Here is a 19,463-nt window from a genome sequence, read left to right as displayed (position 1 = left end):
CAATTGAGTGACTCATACACAACTATTACAAAAGGTGAAAACATTTACTGATGCTCAAGAAGGAAACAATGCATTAAGAGCAGGTGGTGTAAACTTTAAACAGGATTATGATGGTGTGTACATATTGTTTAAAGATCATCTTTTTTTCATTTAGTACTGCCCTTCAGAAGCGAATAATTCCCTGTTTCGCAGAAGACAAAATAATTACAATTTATATTGTTCATGCAATTTAAAAAGTGTGCACACCCCAGCTTTTAATGCATTGTGTTGCATCAGTAAAAAAAAAAAAAAAAAAGTAATTTTTTTCTAAAAATATATATTTCTTCAAGAAATACTCTGTAAAACTGATGTTGTTAAAAATAATATGCAGGGGAAACCAAGTCCTATGTTTGGTGGACCCTGTGTGTTACAAACCTTATTAGTATTCCAAAGTATTCTAAATTATTTAGATTAGGTTACAAAGCTTGTGTAATCTAACGAAAAATGTTACAAATTACCGTGTTTTGTAATCTGTAGTAAATAATCCACTTACAATATAGTGTCTCCAGTTTATAATGTGGATCATTCTTTAGATCAGAGAGAAGCTTCATGTCTGAATCTCCTAGTTTATTCCCAGTCAGATCCAGTTCTCTCAGGTGTGAGGGGTTTGATCTCAGAGCTGAAGTCAGAGCAGCAAAACCTTCATCTGTGACTCCACAATACCTCAACCTGTAGAGAACAATGACACTGTGTAAACGGTGTGTAAAATTACCTTTTATTAAAGATTGCAATGTGTGATGTGATTTGAATGTAGTGACAAGCAATGAATGCCACTATATTCTACACTGTTTTATAAAGGATGTCGGTTTTCCGTGTTCTCGAGGTAAAACTGAGGGACAAATACCATGCAGTAAAATTGAATGAATTAATCCAGTTAGGGAACCATATTAAAATCACTTTAAAACTTCTTAATTATGTTACTTGGAAATGACTTGATTCCATGATGTTGACATTATGTGAACAAATGATCTTTGTTTAACTTGATTGGTTCATGTGAAATGATGTGCATGATTAAATCATTTAAATCCAACACACTTTTTCAGTGCATTGTTTTCTGTTTTAAAAATAAATGAATTTAAATTTACTGTAAAACCTTAAGAATGTCAACATTGAAAAGTGGAAGATTAATCAATTTATTAAAGAAATTTAAATTATTAGACGGCCTTGAAGCCTTTTTGTCCCTGATAATATTATTTTTTCTATTTCTTTTTCCTTTTTTATAGATTTGTGCTTTGTTCTTTACGGCATGTATTATAGTTTTGTTTTGCCTTATTGTAATGGAATTTACTGCAATAAAACACTTCCGCATTCCTGGATTCCTATGGAAGTCTATGGGTGTTGTAACCGTCAGTTCAAAAACACTGTTGTTTTAATATAACATTTATACTTTGTGTATTTGTGTAATGTTTTGTCTTGTTTGTGATGTGGAGTATATATATATATATATATATATGCTGGGAATAACATATGTTTTAGGATTAGCATGTTTAATCAAGCATTGGCTCACCGGTGATGTTCACTGATTTAACTGAATATTTATTTAATGTGCATTTGGACTGAAGTAAGTATCACTCACTTGTAATTTATTGTTTAACTGAGCGTCTATGAATCACACATAAAACTACTGGTTTTGGTTTTCCTGGTAAAACTATAATTGTACAGAAAATGAGCTCTCAATAAAATGTATTCAATTGTCTCTCATTTGTGTTGTGTGGATGTGTAATTGTTTGGTTGCACTCCTTCTTCAGACCCGAAACAAGCAAAGTTGGTGATCAATGAGTAAAAAAGTTTAAACTGTTACATTACTAATAAAGAATATATTTAGCAAGGACAAATATATATGTGTTTATCAGAGAGATCATCTTACCACAGTTTCTCCAGTTTACAGTGAGGATCCTCCAGTACAGCAGAGAGCAGAGGAACTGAATCTCCTAGTTTATTCACAGACAGATCCAGTAGTCTCAGGTGTGAGGGGTTTGATCTCAGAGCTGAAGTCAGAGCAGCAAAACCTTCATCTGTGACTCCACAATAACTCAACCTGTAGAGAACAATGACACACTCTTCACTCTCTCAGTTCAGATCAGTTTAACACAAGGGTCCGCAGCCGTACTGCAGGGCGTCTGTCAATTAATGCTTGATCACAAATAATTTTTTGTTAAATTAAAACATGGGTAAAAACATCACAATGTCAAATTTATGTCAAATTTAAATATAAGCACTCTCAAATGAATGCAAGAGAACCCTCAGTTGATTCTGTAATAATATCATACTGGCAAACTCTCAAGTGTGTTTTTGTGTTTGAACTCTGGAGAACGTCAAATGTTTCTATTTACAATGTGTTTTTACAGCGGTGAGAAATGTAGCCAATCACAGTCATGTTTGTTGGTCTATTGAACGCAGTGGCCAATCAGAGGCGTTTCATTTTGTCAGAATCCACTCACCGAGATTTAAAGGCCCTGTCCCAAATGGCACACTTCATATGCACTTTCAGTCTTGTAGACTTACAATGGCTTCCGCGTCCCGTTAAGTCCATGAGACTGTAGGGTGTCCATTTAGTAATTTTAGGTTTCAGAAGGGGACTCACGAGCGCCGCTCAGCGGTCGATATGTGCCCTACATGCACACTTTTGCTGAGCCCACACTGAAGCGAGCTCCGCAGCAGACTTCTTCCCGACAGTCAAAGCGGCGTTTGTCACGAAAGTGCGGACTCAGAGGAAGACCGCGAGTGTTTAGGTTGCCATTTGTGACAGGGCCAAACTCACAATTAAGTGACATAAATAACAATTGCAAGAAAAAGTCCGAATTGCGAGATAAAAAGTCACAATTATCTTTTAAATTGTTTTATCCCGTGGCAGAAACAAGCTTTCATAAATTCGAGGCAACCAGTGGCGAATTAGTCTTCCAGGTTTTGATGTCATCCCTGAAGCTCTATTCACAGTCAACTTTCCTTTCGCATCCCCCAAATGCCAACAAACCAATGAGAACGCGGAACAATGATGATGATGATGCATAATAACAGAACGTAGGCACCAACGTTGTGGATACACTTACCCAAAACCCTCCATAACTTTTCAATTAATTTCACATTTATTTGTATAGCGCTTTTCACAATACATGCTGTTTCAAAGCAGCTTTACAGAAAATGCACATCTACATTACAATTTAGAGTGATCTGTTATCAGAGGTGACTGTGTCCAAGTTATGTATTTCAGAAATGTACATATACAAATTACACATTTAGCTAATAATGTATTAAATTTAATTTAATTTATAACTGGCACTTATTTTTTTTTTAAATAGTTGATTGGCAAATAAATAAATGACAGACAGTTACATATGAACAGCATAATTTTATTATGTAAGCTTTATTTTACACCTCGAACGACAAGGGAATTTATATTGTTAAAGGTGCCCTAGAATGTGAAATTGAATTTATCTTGGCATAGTTAAATAACAAGAGTTCAGTACATGGACATGACATACCGTGAGTCTCAAACACCATTGTTTTCTCCTTCTTACTTAAATCTCGTTTTTGAAAAACACCCCTGAAAAATAGGCGAATCTCCACATAACACCGACTGTGACGCAACAGTCGGGATCATTAATCTGTACGACTCCAAGAATTTGCATATGCCAGCCCATGTCCAATGCCAGGCGGAACTGCGCAGCCGAAGCATGGCAGTTGCTCAGTGTTTGGATGTACACATGAACACAAAAGTATTTTTTATTTCCTTCATCCGAGCCTCTGAAGAAACAATGGGTTAATTTTATTTTCTCTGGAAATTTCCAAACATTTCACCGACTGTTTCCTCAACTTGGGCCAATACAGAGCTGGCCTCGGATCGAGCTACCAAGCAACACTTTCTGATGTGTAATTGTTCAAGTTCAGACAGGTAATCTTTCTCTCAAAAGTCAAGCCAGTGACTAAAATATCAACTTCACATCGTTTCTTTTAGTAGGATGAAAAAAAAAAAGTATTTAAATTGTGAATAAATTATATAAAGAAAGCGATCAAAGAACAATCTTTCCACAGCGCGAGTTTATCTGGACACTTGCCAAACTCGTTATGACTTCAATGACGCACGTTACACTGCACAACGAAGCTCTTACTGTATTTACATAATCGTGTTTGCATTGGTGAAAGCATTAGAGAGAGTGCAGAAACTGCATTGCAATGATAAGATCTTCATGCTCGCGATCAACAGACTGTGATCTGCTCAATGCTCATCACGGCAACATTGTATGTGATGGGAATAGATCTAAATACTTTAAAAACATCTCACGATTCGTTAATCTCGATAGCTGTAATAGTAAAAACGTATAATAGCTGTAGTAAAATTATTCGAGAGAGTTTCACATGTAATACATAGCTATTTCATATGCAAGCATGACAGCCAATCACAGCAGTGGCCGCGGTTACACTGAATCCCACAGCAGACACGCCCCTTCAAACAGAGCGTTCAAATCAGAGGCTAAAATCAGGCTAGGAAAAATGCCTTTTATTTCTAAATTATGACTATTTTTGATCTAAAAAACATACTAACATTATAAGGGCAACCCAGGAAACATTATAAAATAATATAAAAAAACATTCTAGGGCACCTTTAATATTAATTTGCGAGTCCACGAACCCATTCTCTTAAATGTATTGGTTCAGTTGTGTGTCCGCACTTCTATTTAATGTGGCGCGTCTCACAAACTCTTTTAAGCAATGGCGGTTAGTTGTAGCGAGTTGTATGGGAAGCCAAACACACCTTCAGTGGGACGAAACGGAGCGGTGTTACAGAGCTCGTGCCGTGCTGATGTCATCGGTGCGGCTCAATGGACCGAGCTGTGCGACCGACTCGACATCGCAGAGAGGACGTGTTTGCCAGCGAAACTGAATGGACAGCGCAAACTAATCTCACCAGCGCGACACTGACCATGTTACTTTATTCATCACTGCTCTGCAGAAGTTCAGGTGTTTTCCCTGCATATAAGACCATGAAGATCAGCATGAAGTTATTACATTTCTTTTGCTTATTATCTTTCATATTAGTACATTAGCAGTGTTTGAAAAGCTACTTTGAAGAATTGTATTTTTGTAGCTACGGAAAGAGCTGTTAAAAGCAGAAACTTCAACGATTAAGGATTGTGCAGTGCTGGGGGAACTATAGGATCAGGGTTGGGAACCACTATTATTGCACAGAAACATCATTAGGGAAAACACTGGTGAGTAAACGTGGGGGAACAGGATTGTCACTGTAGTCAGAGTGAAACAGTCTAAAATTATTGAACATAATGAATATAATGAAATACTGACTAAATCTAAAGGATACATTTTAAAAAGAATGTAAAAATGAACACTAATACCAGATCATGAGATTAGACATTTGAGTACACCTGTGATTTCTGTGCTCAGATTTAGTGTTTATAGAACAGTAAGAATTTTAGGACTAAAATTAGCTTGTAAAATGAGGACAAAGACATGTGTGACTATCAGAGAGACAATCTTACCCCAGATTCTCCAGTTTACAGTGAGGATCCTCCAGTACAGCAGAGAGCAGAGGAACTGAATCTCCTAGTTTATTCACAGACAGATCCAGTAGTCTCAGGTGTGAGGGGTTTGATCTCAGAGCTGAAGTCAGAGCAGCAAAACCTTCATCTGTGACTCCACAATACCTCAACCTGTAGAGAACAATGACACACTCTTCACTCTCTCAGTTCAGATCAACACGTACAAGCCACAATTCTACACATACTATTAAATGTCTAAATTTACATTGGAGATTTATAACAGTCATAAACAAATAATAAAGAAATTCAAAAAGCTTTCAACACATGTGCTCCAAAAATCCCAGTTTATATTGGCAGTTTAATAATAGGAGAAACACAGATGAAAGATAATCTTCTTTTGTTGTTTGTTAATTATTGATCCACTGATGTTGTGAAGGCTCAAACAAACAAAAACTTTTTCAATGATTTCAGACAGCAAGAGAGAAACGCAATGGCATCAAATTAAAAAAGAACATCACACACCTGACGGAAACATTTCTGGACCTTTATAAGGAAACAGCCAAGCAACCAAAATGACAGAAAAAGTTATAATAGATAAATTAAATATACTGGTTGTTACATGATTCCCAATTATTTCCATAATTTCACTATTTCCAGTATTTGAACTTTACATTTTCATTTAAATGTTGTAATTAGCAATACATTTAATTGTACCTGTAAAACAGATTTGTTAAATGACAGCATTGATTAAAGTTTCTTACGGGGCAAAAACATGTTTCTAATGGCAGAGCATTTAACTGCATGCACAAGTAAACCGCATCTCCTGTAATGTCCGGCTCAGACTAACTGTAGGCCTACATCATGTAAGACTCCAATACAGTTATTAGGTAATTATTCCCTCACAAATAAATCTCTCAGTGAGTAAACTGTTTCTTGATAAACTACACAACATTGAAATAGTATTTTCAATGGGTTTTTAAATTATTATTACTATGATTATTATTATTTTAAGTCATTATTGTACCTGGTTCATTAGGCTACTCTTGTAAGAAAGTAGCAGTGGCTGGAACAGACTTTAAGTATCGCCTGCGCTTGAAAAGATGCAATCTAATCCTGTTTACATGAAATAAGATGCTCCCAAACAGGGTTGAGCTTACGGACCTATTTCTATTACAGCAACTCCAGGATGAGCTTTGAAGAACCTAACAATCCTGGATCATGTAAAATCGTCAACAGTAAAATCCAGATAACAGTAATCCACGTATGAAGAACGGGCCCTGGTTCTCCAGTGCATTGTTATACTGAGTTTATGTTTTTTAAATGATTTTTGTTGTTTTCACAGTAATCTTCCTGTACTCTCAACAGTTCTCTAGTGTATAAGCCGTGTGTAGTGATGATGTGCCTCCAGCAGTGCTCGAAGTGGGCCGGTACGCACCAGCACTTCTATATTTTAAGCTTTGGTGTACCCTCACTTTTTCTTGTGTGTGCACTTCTCAGTGGCGTCACTAGGCCCCTTTTCTACTCAGACACATGATTTACAAAACCTGCTTCTGTGATTCAAAATGATACATAACATTGAACTATTTATTCAGTCATGGTGATGACTAGAAGTGTGCACTTTTTTTTATTACCGGAAAGAGTTAAACAGTGGGGGAGGAGTGAAATTATATATAAAGTATCTTTATTTGTACGTTTTCTGATAGGAGTACCTTTCATTTGTCCATGAAAAATGCAGTTTCTCTGCTCGCTTCTCGACGACTGTTCTTTCACTCAGCACAAGTTTGGTATTGTTTTAAAGCGTAGCAATCCAACTTTGTGAATATTCATTGCGAATTCTCGATGGCATGAGTCTGAACCAATGAAATGTGATTTTCAGACTCATACTGATTTAAACAAAATTATTTTACTCACATTGACTGACACATTCGAAACGTGCCTCAAAGACGCCTCAGACCGCACGTGACCCCGATATACACTTATACCTACACAGAATTACAGTATTTCAAAATATCTGTCTTGGCGAGTATTCAAGCAAACATTATCTGCTATGTCTTAAGTGAACATTTGGTTAACTGTTGGAGAAAAACATCTGATGTGTAACATTATATTAGATCAGCAGTACAGTAGGTCCGAATGTATAGGCTGTCTTTTTCGTTAATGTTAATCAAACAATTGTGGGATCATGGGGAAAAAAGTTTAATATATATTGATCCTATAGATATTTGGTTTTGACTTGATGTGTGCCAAATTTGGTGTTATTACCAGAGATTTTAAGGTATGGTTGGTAGAGGATTTTGTTTTGGAACCTTCAGAAAACTTTCACTTGATTATTTTCAAAATTGACTTTGACTATAAAATTCAAACAGGTGTAGCTCAGTCATGAAAATTTGCTCATTGCGACTCATTTTGTCAGAATGGGTCACGTATGTAAGCAGATGCATATGTAAAATCAAAACTGATAATGTTTCTTAATGAAATGTCGACGCAGGACGAGGTATAGGACTGTGAAGCGCTGGGGGTGTTGTTGGACTTGATCTACTCATCGTCCTGAATCTGATCCAGACGTAGTCTAAATATCTAATATCTAAAAATTATGTATCTTAAATCAAGATACACAAGCAATTTTTCAGTATACAAGACTTAATATTTTAAGTCATTTTGCTTCTCAAGTAAATGTATCTTCAATTAAGAATACAAAAAAGAAAAGATGACAAAAATACTGAAAAATACATTTATTTTCTGCAGTGTAGTCCTAAAATTTACATAAGCATTTAGTCCAGGGTTCCTCAAATCTGGTTTTGAAGTGCCGCTGTCCTGCAGAGTTTAGATCCAACACTAATTAAAGACCCTGAACAAGCTGATCCATGTCCTCAGAGTTACAGGAAGGGGAGTTTATCAGGGTTTGAGCTAAACTCCGTAGGGCAGCGGCCCTCCAGTGCCAGATTTGTGGAACCCTGATTTAGTCTTACAGAAGACAATAACATGTCTGACAATGATATACCGTAGATGATCTTACCAGAGTTTCTCCAGTTTACAGTCAGGATCCTCCAGTACAACAGAGAGAAGCTTCACACCCGGATCTCGTAGGTTTCTATTATCTAGATTCAGTTCTCTCAGTTGTGAGGGGTTTGATCTCAGAGCTGAAGTCAGAGCAGCACAATCTTTCTCTGTGATTTCACAATCACTCAAACTGTAGAGAGATGAAAATCAGACTTGGTAAACACTATGAACTGAAAACAAAAAGCAATAGAAAATAGAGAAAAAATAGACAATTTGTATATGGAGTAAAGCAAACACTGTACTGTCGTCACTAATGGATGGCATTGTCTCAAAATTACTCAGGAACCTTGAGATCCGACGGTAGCTGCTCGTATCTCAGCCTGCCTGACAGACATTTCTGGCTGGATGAAGGACCACCACCTTCAACTAAACCTTGCGAAGACAGAGCTGCTTGTGGTCCCGGCCAACCCAACACTTCGTCACAACTTCTCCATTCAGCTAGGCTCGTCATCCATAACTCCATCAAGGTCAGCTAGGAACCTTGGGGTTGTAATTGATGATCAGTTGAAATTCACAGACCACATTGCTAGAACTGCCCGGTCCTGCAGATTTGCCTCGCACAACATTAGGAGGATCAGGCCTTTCCTAACAGAGCATGCCACACAACTCCTTGTCCAAGCACTTGTTTTATCCAGACTGGACTATTGTAATGCTCTCCTGGCTGGTCTTCCAGCTTGCTCTGTCAAACCTCTGCAACTGATCCAGAATGCTGCAGCCACAGTAGTCTTTAATGAGCCAAAGAGAGCACACGTCACTCCTCTCCTCACACAATTGCACTGGTTGCCAGTTGCCGCTCGCATTAAATTCAAGGCACTGACGTTTGCCTATACAGAACAACCACTGGCACTGCTCCCTCTTACCTAAACTCATTACTTCAGACTTATGTGCCATCCAGAAACTTGCGCTCTGCTAGCGAATGTCGTCTAGTGGTACCATCTCAAAGAGGCACAAAATCTCTTTCCCAGACCTTTACCATGACTGTTCCCTGCTGGTGGAATGATCTGCCAAACTCAACCAGAGCTTCTGAGTCAGTAGCCACTTTCAAGAAACTGCTGAAGACGTATCTTTTCCGGCAGCACTTGATTCAGTAGTACTAACACTTTCTCTTCTCTTCTATTTAAAAAAAAAAGAAAAAACCTGCACTAAAATTAAACTGAGAGGGGTTATAGCACTTGCGTATTTTTGTCCTACTGTTAATTTAACTGCTTCTATTGTTCTCATTTGTAAGTCGCTTTGGATAAAAGCGTCTGCTAAATGAATAAATGTAAATGTAACTTTAAAGTTGTTTGTTTTAAATTAAGTACATTCGTTAAGTAAGTACTCATTGAAATTAAGTACCTACTCATTGAGTATGCGGCGGGTTGTCACCAACGTCATGTTCTGGGCGGTAACCCGGATGCGCGGCCATTATGGAGGCACTCGGATGTAAACAACGGCATGGATTGCACTGTTTACGTACTACTGAACACATTGTTACACTAATAAACCATGGTAAAAACACGTAGTAGGTGCGAAATCAAATAGAGAAGGACTTAGTAAGCAGGAGAGAGCGAAACATTTTGACAAACTAAAGTTAATATGTGGTAAAGGTCCGAACGAGCTAGCTTCTCTAGCCCGTACTGCAGTTCTTCCTTCTATTTCTTATCCCGACACAGGCTACGTTCAGATTGTCAGTCCAAAAAAGCACATGAAATCCGTTTCAAGCTACATTCATATGTGGTTTGAAATCCTATTCAAATCACATATCAGGGCATCGGCTTCAGTCTGAACGATCGGATTTCGCGTGGTATGTGACTCTCACGTTAAATGTAAACGTCAGACGTTGTTAGAGGAAACACGCTGAAAGTCGCTGTCGAAACAATTCTGTGTTGTTGCAAAGTGCCGGACGAGCAGAACATTATTATTTCTGAAACATATTTTGAAACTAGCGCGGAAAAAAAGCTGTAGTGCATAATATCCTCATACAGTTCTGCAGCTCAAGACGCAGTAGTCCAGCGCGGCGGCTACACATTCCCATGTTGTAAAATTTAAATAAGACGACATCTCGATTGCAAATGCAAACCCCTCCATCAACACAATGTCAGTGCCATATTGCCCAAGAGCTGCATGGATACACACATCGGATCTGAACAGTTGCGATACACAGTGTGGACATCATTTTAGATCAGATTCCAATCGGATACAAAGATAATCGGATTTGGACTGACAGTGTGAATGTAGCCATAGTTAAATACGTCAACATTTTAGCCATAGTCAACGCTTCATTAACACATGTCATGTGGTTGATGAGCTGATGCTGTGCCTCACCACAAACGCCTTCTTTCATCAGTTTTTTACACTCTTCTCTTTAACTTTTAGCAGTAGATAGAACTCGAAATGTTTTTTCCCGATGCGACCGATTAGTACAGACCAAAACTCGACCATTTTTCAGCAGCAATAATCAGCCAAATTTGCGAGTCCGTTCAGTTCAATGGCATTGTTTACGTTCAGTGCCTCCAAAATGGCCGACTTCTGGTTTGATGACGCGTCGTGAAACCCTCTATACATTATAACATAAATAATGATTTAAAAACCTGAAAGAAGCAGTTTTTTGTTGTTGTTTTTGGGTTTTTTTTTTGGATAAAATACATCTTTATGTTTCGCTTCTCTGTCTGCGCTTCAGAGAGCATCTAAAGCCGCTAAACTTATGGAAAGTTCAGTCAGGGAAACCGTTTCTCAAAGATGCGCAACGATTTATAGATTTATTTGGAACTATTTTCATTGGCGATATAGATCAAAATGTAAGTCATGTAATATTAACAACTTGTTTATTTTAAACAACGTCCTACTGATGTTCGGGACAGCACTCTTCCTCATCTGATAATGTTGCTTAACTTAGGCTATTGTTAGAAATAGAAGGGGAAAAAAACCAGGATAGCCTAGAGGAACTTTTTTGTGAATTGTATTCTGTTTCAGAAATGGGCTTTTATTGTAATATCTGTTGATTCATTTTGTTTCAGTGGTCTGTTATGCTTCATAATAAAATATGGCTACCCATCCGCAGCTTTACTTGGTCTTGTTTATGCACCAGCTGCAAATGCTAACAAATAAACAGCGTTAGTTTTTGTATCAACAATCATGAATTAAAAATGCTAAGTCAGTCTTTGTTTGTATTGCATGTTCACTTTTAATACAACGAAACAGCCTAGGTCTCCCATCCCTCACAAACTCGCGGTCGAGTACGTCATAATGATCGCCGCATTCCTCAGAACGCTCGGTGACGTTATAATGAGTGCAGCGGATTTTTTCTTCTTGTAGCGAGTCGGCGATTGAGTGAGTAGCCTATGCTTTTTACACTGGGTTTGGGGATCTGAATTTGAATCTTTATATAATTTGCAGAAGAATCTGCTTAAACTGTGGAATGTTATTGTATAGATTTGCTGTTGCTACATTTAGATAAATAAATAGGCATGGCTACACTGGTTTGTGTGGAAATGAGAGCATGATATGTGAATCAATAATGATCAAATCTTTTTATTTATATAATTGTAGATCATTTATATTCAAATGACAAAATGATAGCAGATCTGATGACACACTGAAGTGATTCTGAAAGCTTATTTGCCTTAAGCTGATTTGTTTAAATCAATCAAATTTGCCTCGACAACCGGCAAAATAAAACATGACTATATACATTTACGTTATGTGCATCGGAGTTATTCACATTAGTAGGTAAATAGATAAAAATAACAATTAACTTTTTTAGCTTCATTGTTCATTTTAAATACATTTCAAGGAGGCTCTCAGCCTCACTTGACTCTTCTGATGGATCGCCACTGGGCATACACTGTATACATTTTTATTTGTATTTTTTAGAAAATTAAAGGCCTACTTGATTTTCCGCGTTCCGCTCCATCTTGTGCACAGTCGTGTCCGCACAGCTATTAGTTGGTGGACCAGTGTGACACTGCACAATTTCCTATTTATACTTTAGCAGATGTCAAAGAGCAGTACTGAGTCGTGTCAACATTCTTCTATCTTAACAATCACCTACCGTATGCGTTGTTGAGCACACACCGTTAGCGCGAACACAAAAATTGGCCTACACATGGATGTCTGTTGAACTTCAGATGACAAAATGCGCAATGTGGGTTTACGTTGGGCTTAAGACAACAAGCTTTCAGGTTCTTGTACTGTATGTTTACTCAAATCATCTCTTCCCTTTATCTTTCTTTCATAGTGTTTCACAGATATACATTGCAAATAGTATTGTTCAGTTCCAGTTCATTTTCTACATATCTAACATCGATATGAGTTTGTCAACCATGCCCACAATTTTTGAGAGTGCAGAGCAGTCATCATCTACTGAGTACTCAGATGAGCTTACTACGGCCCTTGCTGCGGGACGGTGGTGGGCGATAATGGAGGTTTCGGACCCCATACCTGAGGATTATAAGTACGGGGACATCTCAGGCCAGTGGGGGGAAACAATGGAGGCGGGAGAAACATCATGTCCCTCATCCCTGGTCTTCAGTAATGCATCTGAGAAGCCTCATTTCCAGCACTCGGGCTTCTCAGATGCAACACGGAAGACCACACCTCAGTGGAGGCAGAAGATGACGCAGGGAGCACCCTTCTCTTCCAGATCCACACAGGGAGCACCTGTGCCCGCCAGATCCACACAGAGAGCACCTGTGCCCGCCAGATCCACACAGAGAGCACCTGTGCCTGCCAGAGCCACACGGGAAGCACCTGTGCCCGCCAGATCCACACAGAGAGCACCTGTGCCTGCCAGATCAACCCGGGAAGCACCTGTGCCCGCCAGATCAACACGGGAAGCACCTGTGCCCGCCAGATCAACACGGGAAGCACCTGTGCCCGCCAGATCAACACGGGAAGCACCTGTGCCCGCCAGATCCACACAGGAAGCACCTGTGCCCGCCAGATCCACACAGGAAGCACCTGTGCCCGCCAGATCCACACAGGAAGCACCTGTGCCCGCCAGATCAACACAGGGAGCACCTGTGCCCGCCAGATCAACACAGAGAGCACCTGTGCCCGCCAGATTCACACAGGAAGCACCTGTGCCCACCAGATCCACACAGAGAGCACCTGTGCCCGCCAGATCAACACAGGAAGCACCTGTGCCCGCCAGATCAACACAGGAAGCACCTTTGCCCGCCAGATCAACACAGGAAGCACCTGTGCCCGCCAGATCCACACAGAGAGCACCTGTGCCCGCCAGATCCACACAGAGAGCACCTGTGCCCGCCAGATCCACAGAGGGAGCACCTGTGCCCGCCAGATCCACAGAGGGAGCACCTGTGCCCACCAGATCCACACAGGGAGCACCTGTGCCCATAGGGTCCAAACAAAGAGGAATACTCAGGATCCCATTACATTTGACTAAACACCTGATACATGCCTCTTTTGAAACACCCATGCCCATCCAGTCTCTACAGAGGGCACCAGTGGCGTCCTCAAAGGTGCTCACATACTCCTCAGATGGAGCACCCATGCAGGACAAGATGGGACCTAGGCCCAAACTTAAGATCCCTGAGCCATTAAGGCAGGAGCTGCTGCAGAAGAAGCCTTACACTTTTCTGCAGGGACCACCCATGCCCATCCAGTCTCTACAGGGACCACCCATGCCCATCCAGTCTCTACAGAGGGCACCAGTGGCGTCCTCAAAGGTGCTCACATACTCCTCAGATGGAGCACCCATGCCGGACAAGATGGGAGCTAGGCCCAAACTTAAGATCCCTGAGCCATTAAGGCAGGAGCTGCTGCAGAAGAAGCCTTACACTTTTCTGCAGGGACCACCCATGCCCATCCAGTCTCTACAGAGGGCACCAGTGGCGTCCTCAAAGGTGCTCACATACTCCTCAGATGGAGCACCCATGCAGGACAAGATGGGACCTAGGCCCAAACTTAAGATCCCTGAGCCATTAAGGCAGGAGCTGCTGCAGAAGAAGCCTTACACTTTTCTGCAGGGACCACCCATGCCCATCCAGTCTCTACAGGGACCACCCATGCCCATCCAGTCTCTACAGAGGGCACCAGTGGCGTCCTCAAAGGTGCTCACATACTCCTCAGATGGAGCACCCATGCAGGACAAGATGGGACCTAGGCCCAAACTTAAGATCCCTGAGCCATTAAGGCAGGAGCTGCTGCAGAAGAAGCCTTACACTTTTCTGCAGGGACCACCCATGCCTGACAACATCACAAAGAGATCAAAAGAACAAAGAGAACAAAATCAAAAGATCCCTGAGCCTGAGATAGCGCCTGTTTGTTGCACACAGGGAGTACTTGTTATTGACAAGATCTCCGAGAAGAGAGATGCTAAAAACCCTGAGCTACTGAGGCAGCATTCGCAAAATGTGTCTTCTGCAAAACTCAGGATCCCTAGGAAGCAGAGGGAGAAGTTGAGGGATTGGTGGGGGCATCAGCAGAAGAATGTGCAAAAGGGAGTGTCTGTGCCTGCCAAGACCCCACAGAGAACACTTGCTCCACCGTGTTCCCCACAGCAACCACCCAGGTCTCCCGAGGGAGCACCCATGTCCAGATGGAGTAAGAGCGTGTGTCTATGGAGCACAGAAGCTTCTGTAAGTCCCTTATATTGCTAGTTTTTACTTATTTTAAAATGTATTCAAACAAGTAAACGTTGCCTTTAACTATGCTATTTAAATTTTCTTTCGATTTTCTTTAAGAATCACTCATTAAATCTGGTCAGCGTTACATGATTATGTCTGTTCCTTCAACAGGACAGTGCAGGAGTGGACAGATCAGCCCCACAAAAAAAGCAGCGGACGGCTATCAAAGTCAACAACCAACAGTCGGATCCAGGCAGCTTAGACCAAATGGACTATTTATGTAGCATATTTGCTAAATTTTGTGTAATTTCCAATATTTAATATTTATATTGTAATTGTATATGAGTACATGTCTTATGTGAATACATACAGACAGTATAATAAAATATATATATACAAACTGTGTATATTTATTTGTCAATGACAACACACATTAATTCGTGTTATATAAACAGATATTTTCATCTGTGTCACTGAGCTGATTAAATTCACACACTAAGCCAGAGAATAGCATTGTAACAACATATATTCATATTTACCACAATTTATGGCTAAAGACAATGGCTATGTAATACAACTGATTCACTATTTCAGTATACATTTTCTTGCAACAATAGCCTGACATCATCAGATAAAGGTTTGTTTTATTTTTATGACAGATTTAAGTCCAAAGACTTTTTCTATACTTTACTTTTATCAGTGGTATTTTTGTATACAAAAAAAACAAACATATATTTTAGGAAGCTTCTGGTGCATTTATTTGGTGCATGTTTCACTAGATTCGCTTTTGCTATGTATACTTAAAGATTCAGTTTTTCTGGAAATTGTACTTCATTCATAAGTATTTATTTCGTTTATGCCATATATTTACATAAACTGACTTTCTGATGCATGGCCCTGCGAAAGAAACAATATATGAATGAATCAGAATGCATGAAAAAGTTGCAGAATGTAACTGCAAACAGAATTGCTAACTGCACATAACTATGATATATATCAAGAAGTGTTCGATTTGTGTCAAAGCTCTTTGGTGGTTCCCCTTGATTGCATAACATTTTAAATATAGAAATCATTCAATTATGTTTTTAAATCTTAAAAACCAAGCGCTCCCTTTATAACGCGGCTGACTTTGCTCACTCACGCAAAAACTCCTGTTATTATCAATGAATCTAAATACACACTGTATATAATACAAATCAGGTTTGTTAGCAAAATGTACAGACTTTCAGCTGTTTGCAATGAACAAATCAAACAAGAGTCATAGAAATAGGTCAACACAACAAACGTTTCAAGTGTTTTCCCGAAATTCAACTGAAAATTCAACTTTTAATGACTTATGCAGTCTCAAAATTATTTTGTAAAAATTATATATAAATCTCTTATTTACATAATGTCTACGCTTTGTTATAATGAGATGATTTGCAAGAGCGTAGAACTTAGTTAAACAGTGTTTTGAAGGGTATTGAGCAGATTCTGACTAACTTACAGTAAACACCTCTTTTTGGTCATTGCGTTACACAGACATGCCTGAGATTAGGGGTGTGCCGGTTTCAGAATTGGTGATGACGGTTATGACGCGAGTCAAATGTGACGGTTCATAACATAACCGTCATTGTCGTCGTCGTGGCATTGGGGGAAGGGGGTTATAGGATGGTCGGTTGAATAACTGTTCATTAGTTATAGGTCAACTTAATTTGAATAAACAAGCAGACACTGATTAGCTACTCGCTTTACGTTTATTTAAAATGAACAGCAAGACAACTAGAAGTGAATGAGCTTTCCATTAAATGAATCACACACAGTAAACAAATCCTTAACAAAAACAAACGTTGCAATGAACGTGCTTTGTTTTAAAGGTGCTAAATGTAACTTTTCTTTTAAAATGAATCCTTTTTTTTATTGCCCGTGTGTGAAGGGGTTGTAATCACACATTATAATGATCCACTTGTCGGGTTTTGCTATTACCTCGGAAGGCCAGTATTCCTATTTATATGTGAAGTCTCCGGGTCGGATTTTCTGTGAAATCCATCGGATGTGACGTGCATGCGCGCTCCCGAGCCTCTCTCCTTTTTATATACAGTCTATGCGACGGCACTGCAGCTGACGACATGGAGTCTGATAAAACCAAACAACGACCTGCCTCCAGCACAACACACACTCCAACACAAACTCCACATAAATATAAAAAACAAAACAAAACAAAAATGTATCTGCTGAAGCTCGTCAGACCACAGGTGAATCGGATCGACTTAGGACGAAAACACGGATCAACATCGGCAGAGCGTTTGAATTATGGAGAGACCTCCGCTATTTTTATTGTGATAAATTACAAGTTTTCAGATATGCTGAAATAATGGTAAACTGTAATGAAATAGCAAGGTAAACTACAACATATATGAGACATGAAATGAATACAAAAGACTGTTCCAGGATAACAAAAAGTAGGTGCTTTAGGATGTAACTTTTATTTTATGTACTAGATCTACTGTCTAACGTCACTCATCCCACTACTACCATATTGTTTATAATACACATTTCCAGACACGTTCAGTACAGTAATGTTACATCCTACGATCTTACTGTTACACTGAAATTGTTCAGTCTAGTCACTAACCGTTTTTGTTATCATATTATACATTCACCTATGTTGACATTGCTGATTGTGAAAGATACACGAATAGTTAGTGAAATGCCTTAACACCACAAATGTAACATTATCATGGTACGAGCATGGAGCATTAGTTCAACGTCAAGCTGATAAAAGTAGCCTATTATTGTAACGTTGCAGTGGGAGTTTACATGAGTTTCCAGCATGTTGTGTGATGCTTTCTCCGGTGTGTTGAAAGTCTCAGTGTGGCCGGTACCATGCGTGCTCGCTCTTGTGTTCGAGCACGCGCAAGAGCACGAGCGCTCTTGTAAAAATTGGTTGCAATCTGAAACATCACCGATAGAGGCCGCTAAAAAATGCATATAGCACCTTTAAATAAATCACACACAGTAAACAAAACCTTAACAAAAAAACGTTGCAATTTAGACGCGCAAACTGGGTGCCAGTGCGGTGAGACGTAGTAGCCTACATGCTCGGACAGATTCGGCTTTAAGTCGTTCATCCTCGGATGCGGCGTCGCACGCGCTGTTACAAAAATAGCCGTGCACACAGCCAAGCGAAATGGGGTCTTGCGCACCCAACGCATCATTTTTGCTGGGCGCACGTTCGTGCTCGTGCGGACGCGTCGAGGATAAACAAGGCTTTACTCCGTGTCAGCGCACGCTCTGATCGGTAAAGGTGCACAGACCTCTCCTGAATCATCTCCAGCAGTAGCAGCCTCCGAAGCACCACTACCTCCGCCTCCGTTTCCCTCGTAAGCTGATATTAGTATTTAAACATTCTCTTTGATAAAAAAAAAAAAAAAAAAAAAAAAATTGTAATAGCACTGTTTTGGCGGTTATAGAGTTCTAATGACAGGGTCAGGGGCGTCGGACTGGGGGTAAAACCAGTACTGATTACCAGGGCCCCAAGGGGAGAGAGGGCCCTTGAAAAGTCTGGAATATATTTTATTTGGAACATGGGGGCCATCAGGACTGCCTATGCATAGGGCCCGGGATCTTGTGCTACGCCCCTGGACAGGGTTCAACTAACCATCGATTTCACGGTTATATAATAACCGTCACAACCCTACCTGTGATTGGCTACAATATACAGCGCTGCAAAAACACGTTGTATGGAAACATTTGTGATAGAAACCAAGAGCTCACACACAAATACAAGCAGGACTGTTTGAAAGCAATTTTAAAAACCCATCGGATCTACACAAATCACACAAATGACCTATTCGGTGGCAAGGTGACAAGTTTGCATCCCTGATTCTGAATATGGTAAAAATGACAGCGTTACAGTAATGATTTCAAGGAGAATAACAATAAACGCTAAAGTAAAACATCTGTTAGAGTTAATGAGACTTTTGGGGGGAAAATGTCATACAAAAAAAATGTCACATTATAAAAATATCATAAAATTCTTACAGGTTTGATATACTGCCTTTTTTCTTGTAATATTGGGATGAAATGTATGGAAGCTTGTTTCCGCCTTGGAATAAAAATTTTAAATGTCATTGCGACTTTTTCTCTCAAAATTGTGAGATATAAAGTTGCAATTGCGAGTTATGAAGTCAGAATTGCATGATATAAAGTATTTTTCTCTCAGAATTGTCAGTTTATATCTCACGATTCTGACTTTCTAACTCAAAACTCTTTATTACTTTATATCGCACAATTGTAAGAAAAAAAGTCAGAATTG

General features: G+C 39.6%; 1 protein-coding gene across 1 annotated transcript in view; it reads right to left on the bottom strand.

Moving 5' to 3' along the window:
- Positions 1-386: 386 nt before the first annotated feature.
- Positions 387-19,463, bottom strand: part of LOC130084388 (ribonuclease inhibitor-like) — a 54,404-nt gene continuing 35,327 nt past the window's right edge. The window contains exons 11-14 of the mRNA XM_056249790.1: positions 8,551-8,695; positions 5,535-5,705; positions 1,907-2,077; positions 387-708 (exon numbers count right to left, since the gene is read on the bottom strand). Of these exons, the coding sequence (XP_056105765.1) occupies positions 474-708; positions 1,907-2,077; positions 5,535-5,705; positions 8,551-8,695 (722 nt within the window). The 3' untranslated portion in view covers positions 387-473. The remainder of the gene's footprint in view (positions 709-1,906; positions 2,078-5,534; positions 5,706-8,550; positions 8,696-19,463) is intronic.

The sequence above is a fragment of the Rhinichthys klamathensis genome, unplaced genomic scaffold (assembly GCF_029890125.1).
Source record: "Rhinichthys klamathensis goyatoka isolate OS25496 unplaced genomic scaffold, OSU_Roscu_1.1 h1tg000064l_1, whole genome shotgun sequence".
Lineage (NCBI taxonomy): Eukaryota > Metazoa > Chordata > Actinopteri > Cypriniformes > Leuciscidae > Rhinichthys > Rhinichthys klamathensis.
The sequence above is the reverse complement of the archived record's forward strand: the minus strand, read 5'-3'. Positions and strand labels throughout refer to the sequence as shown.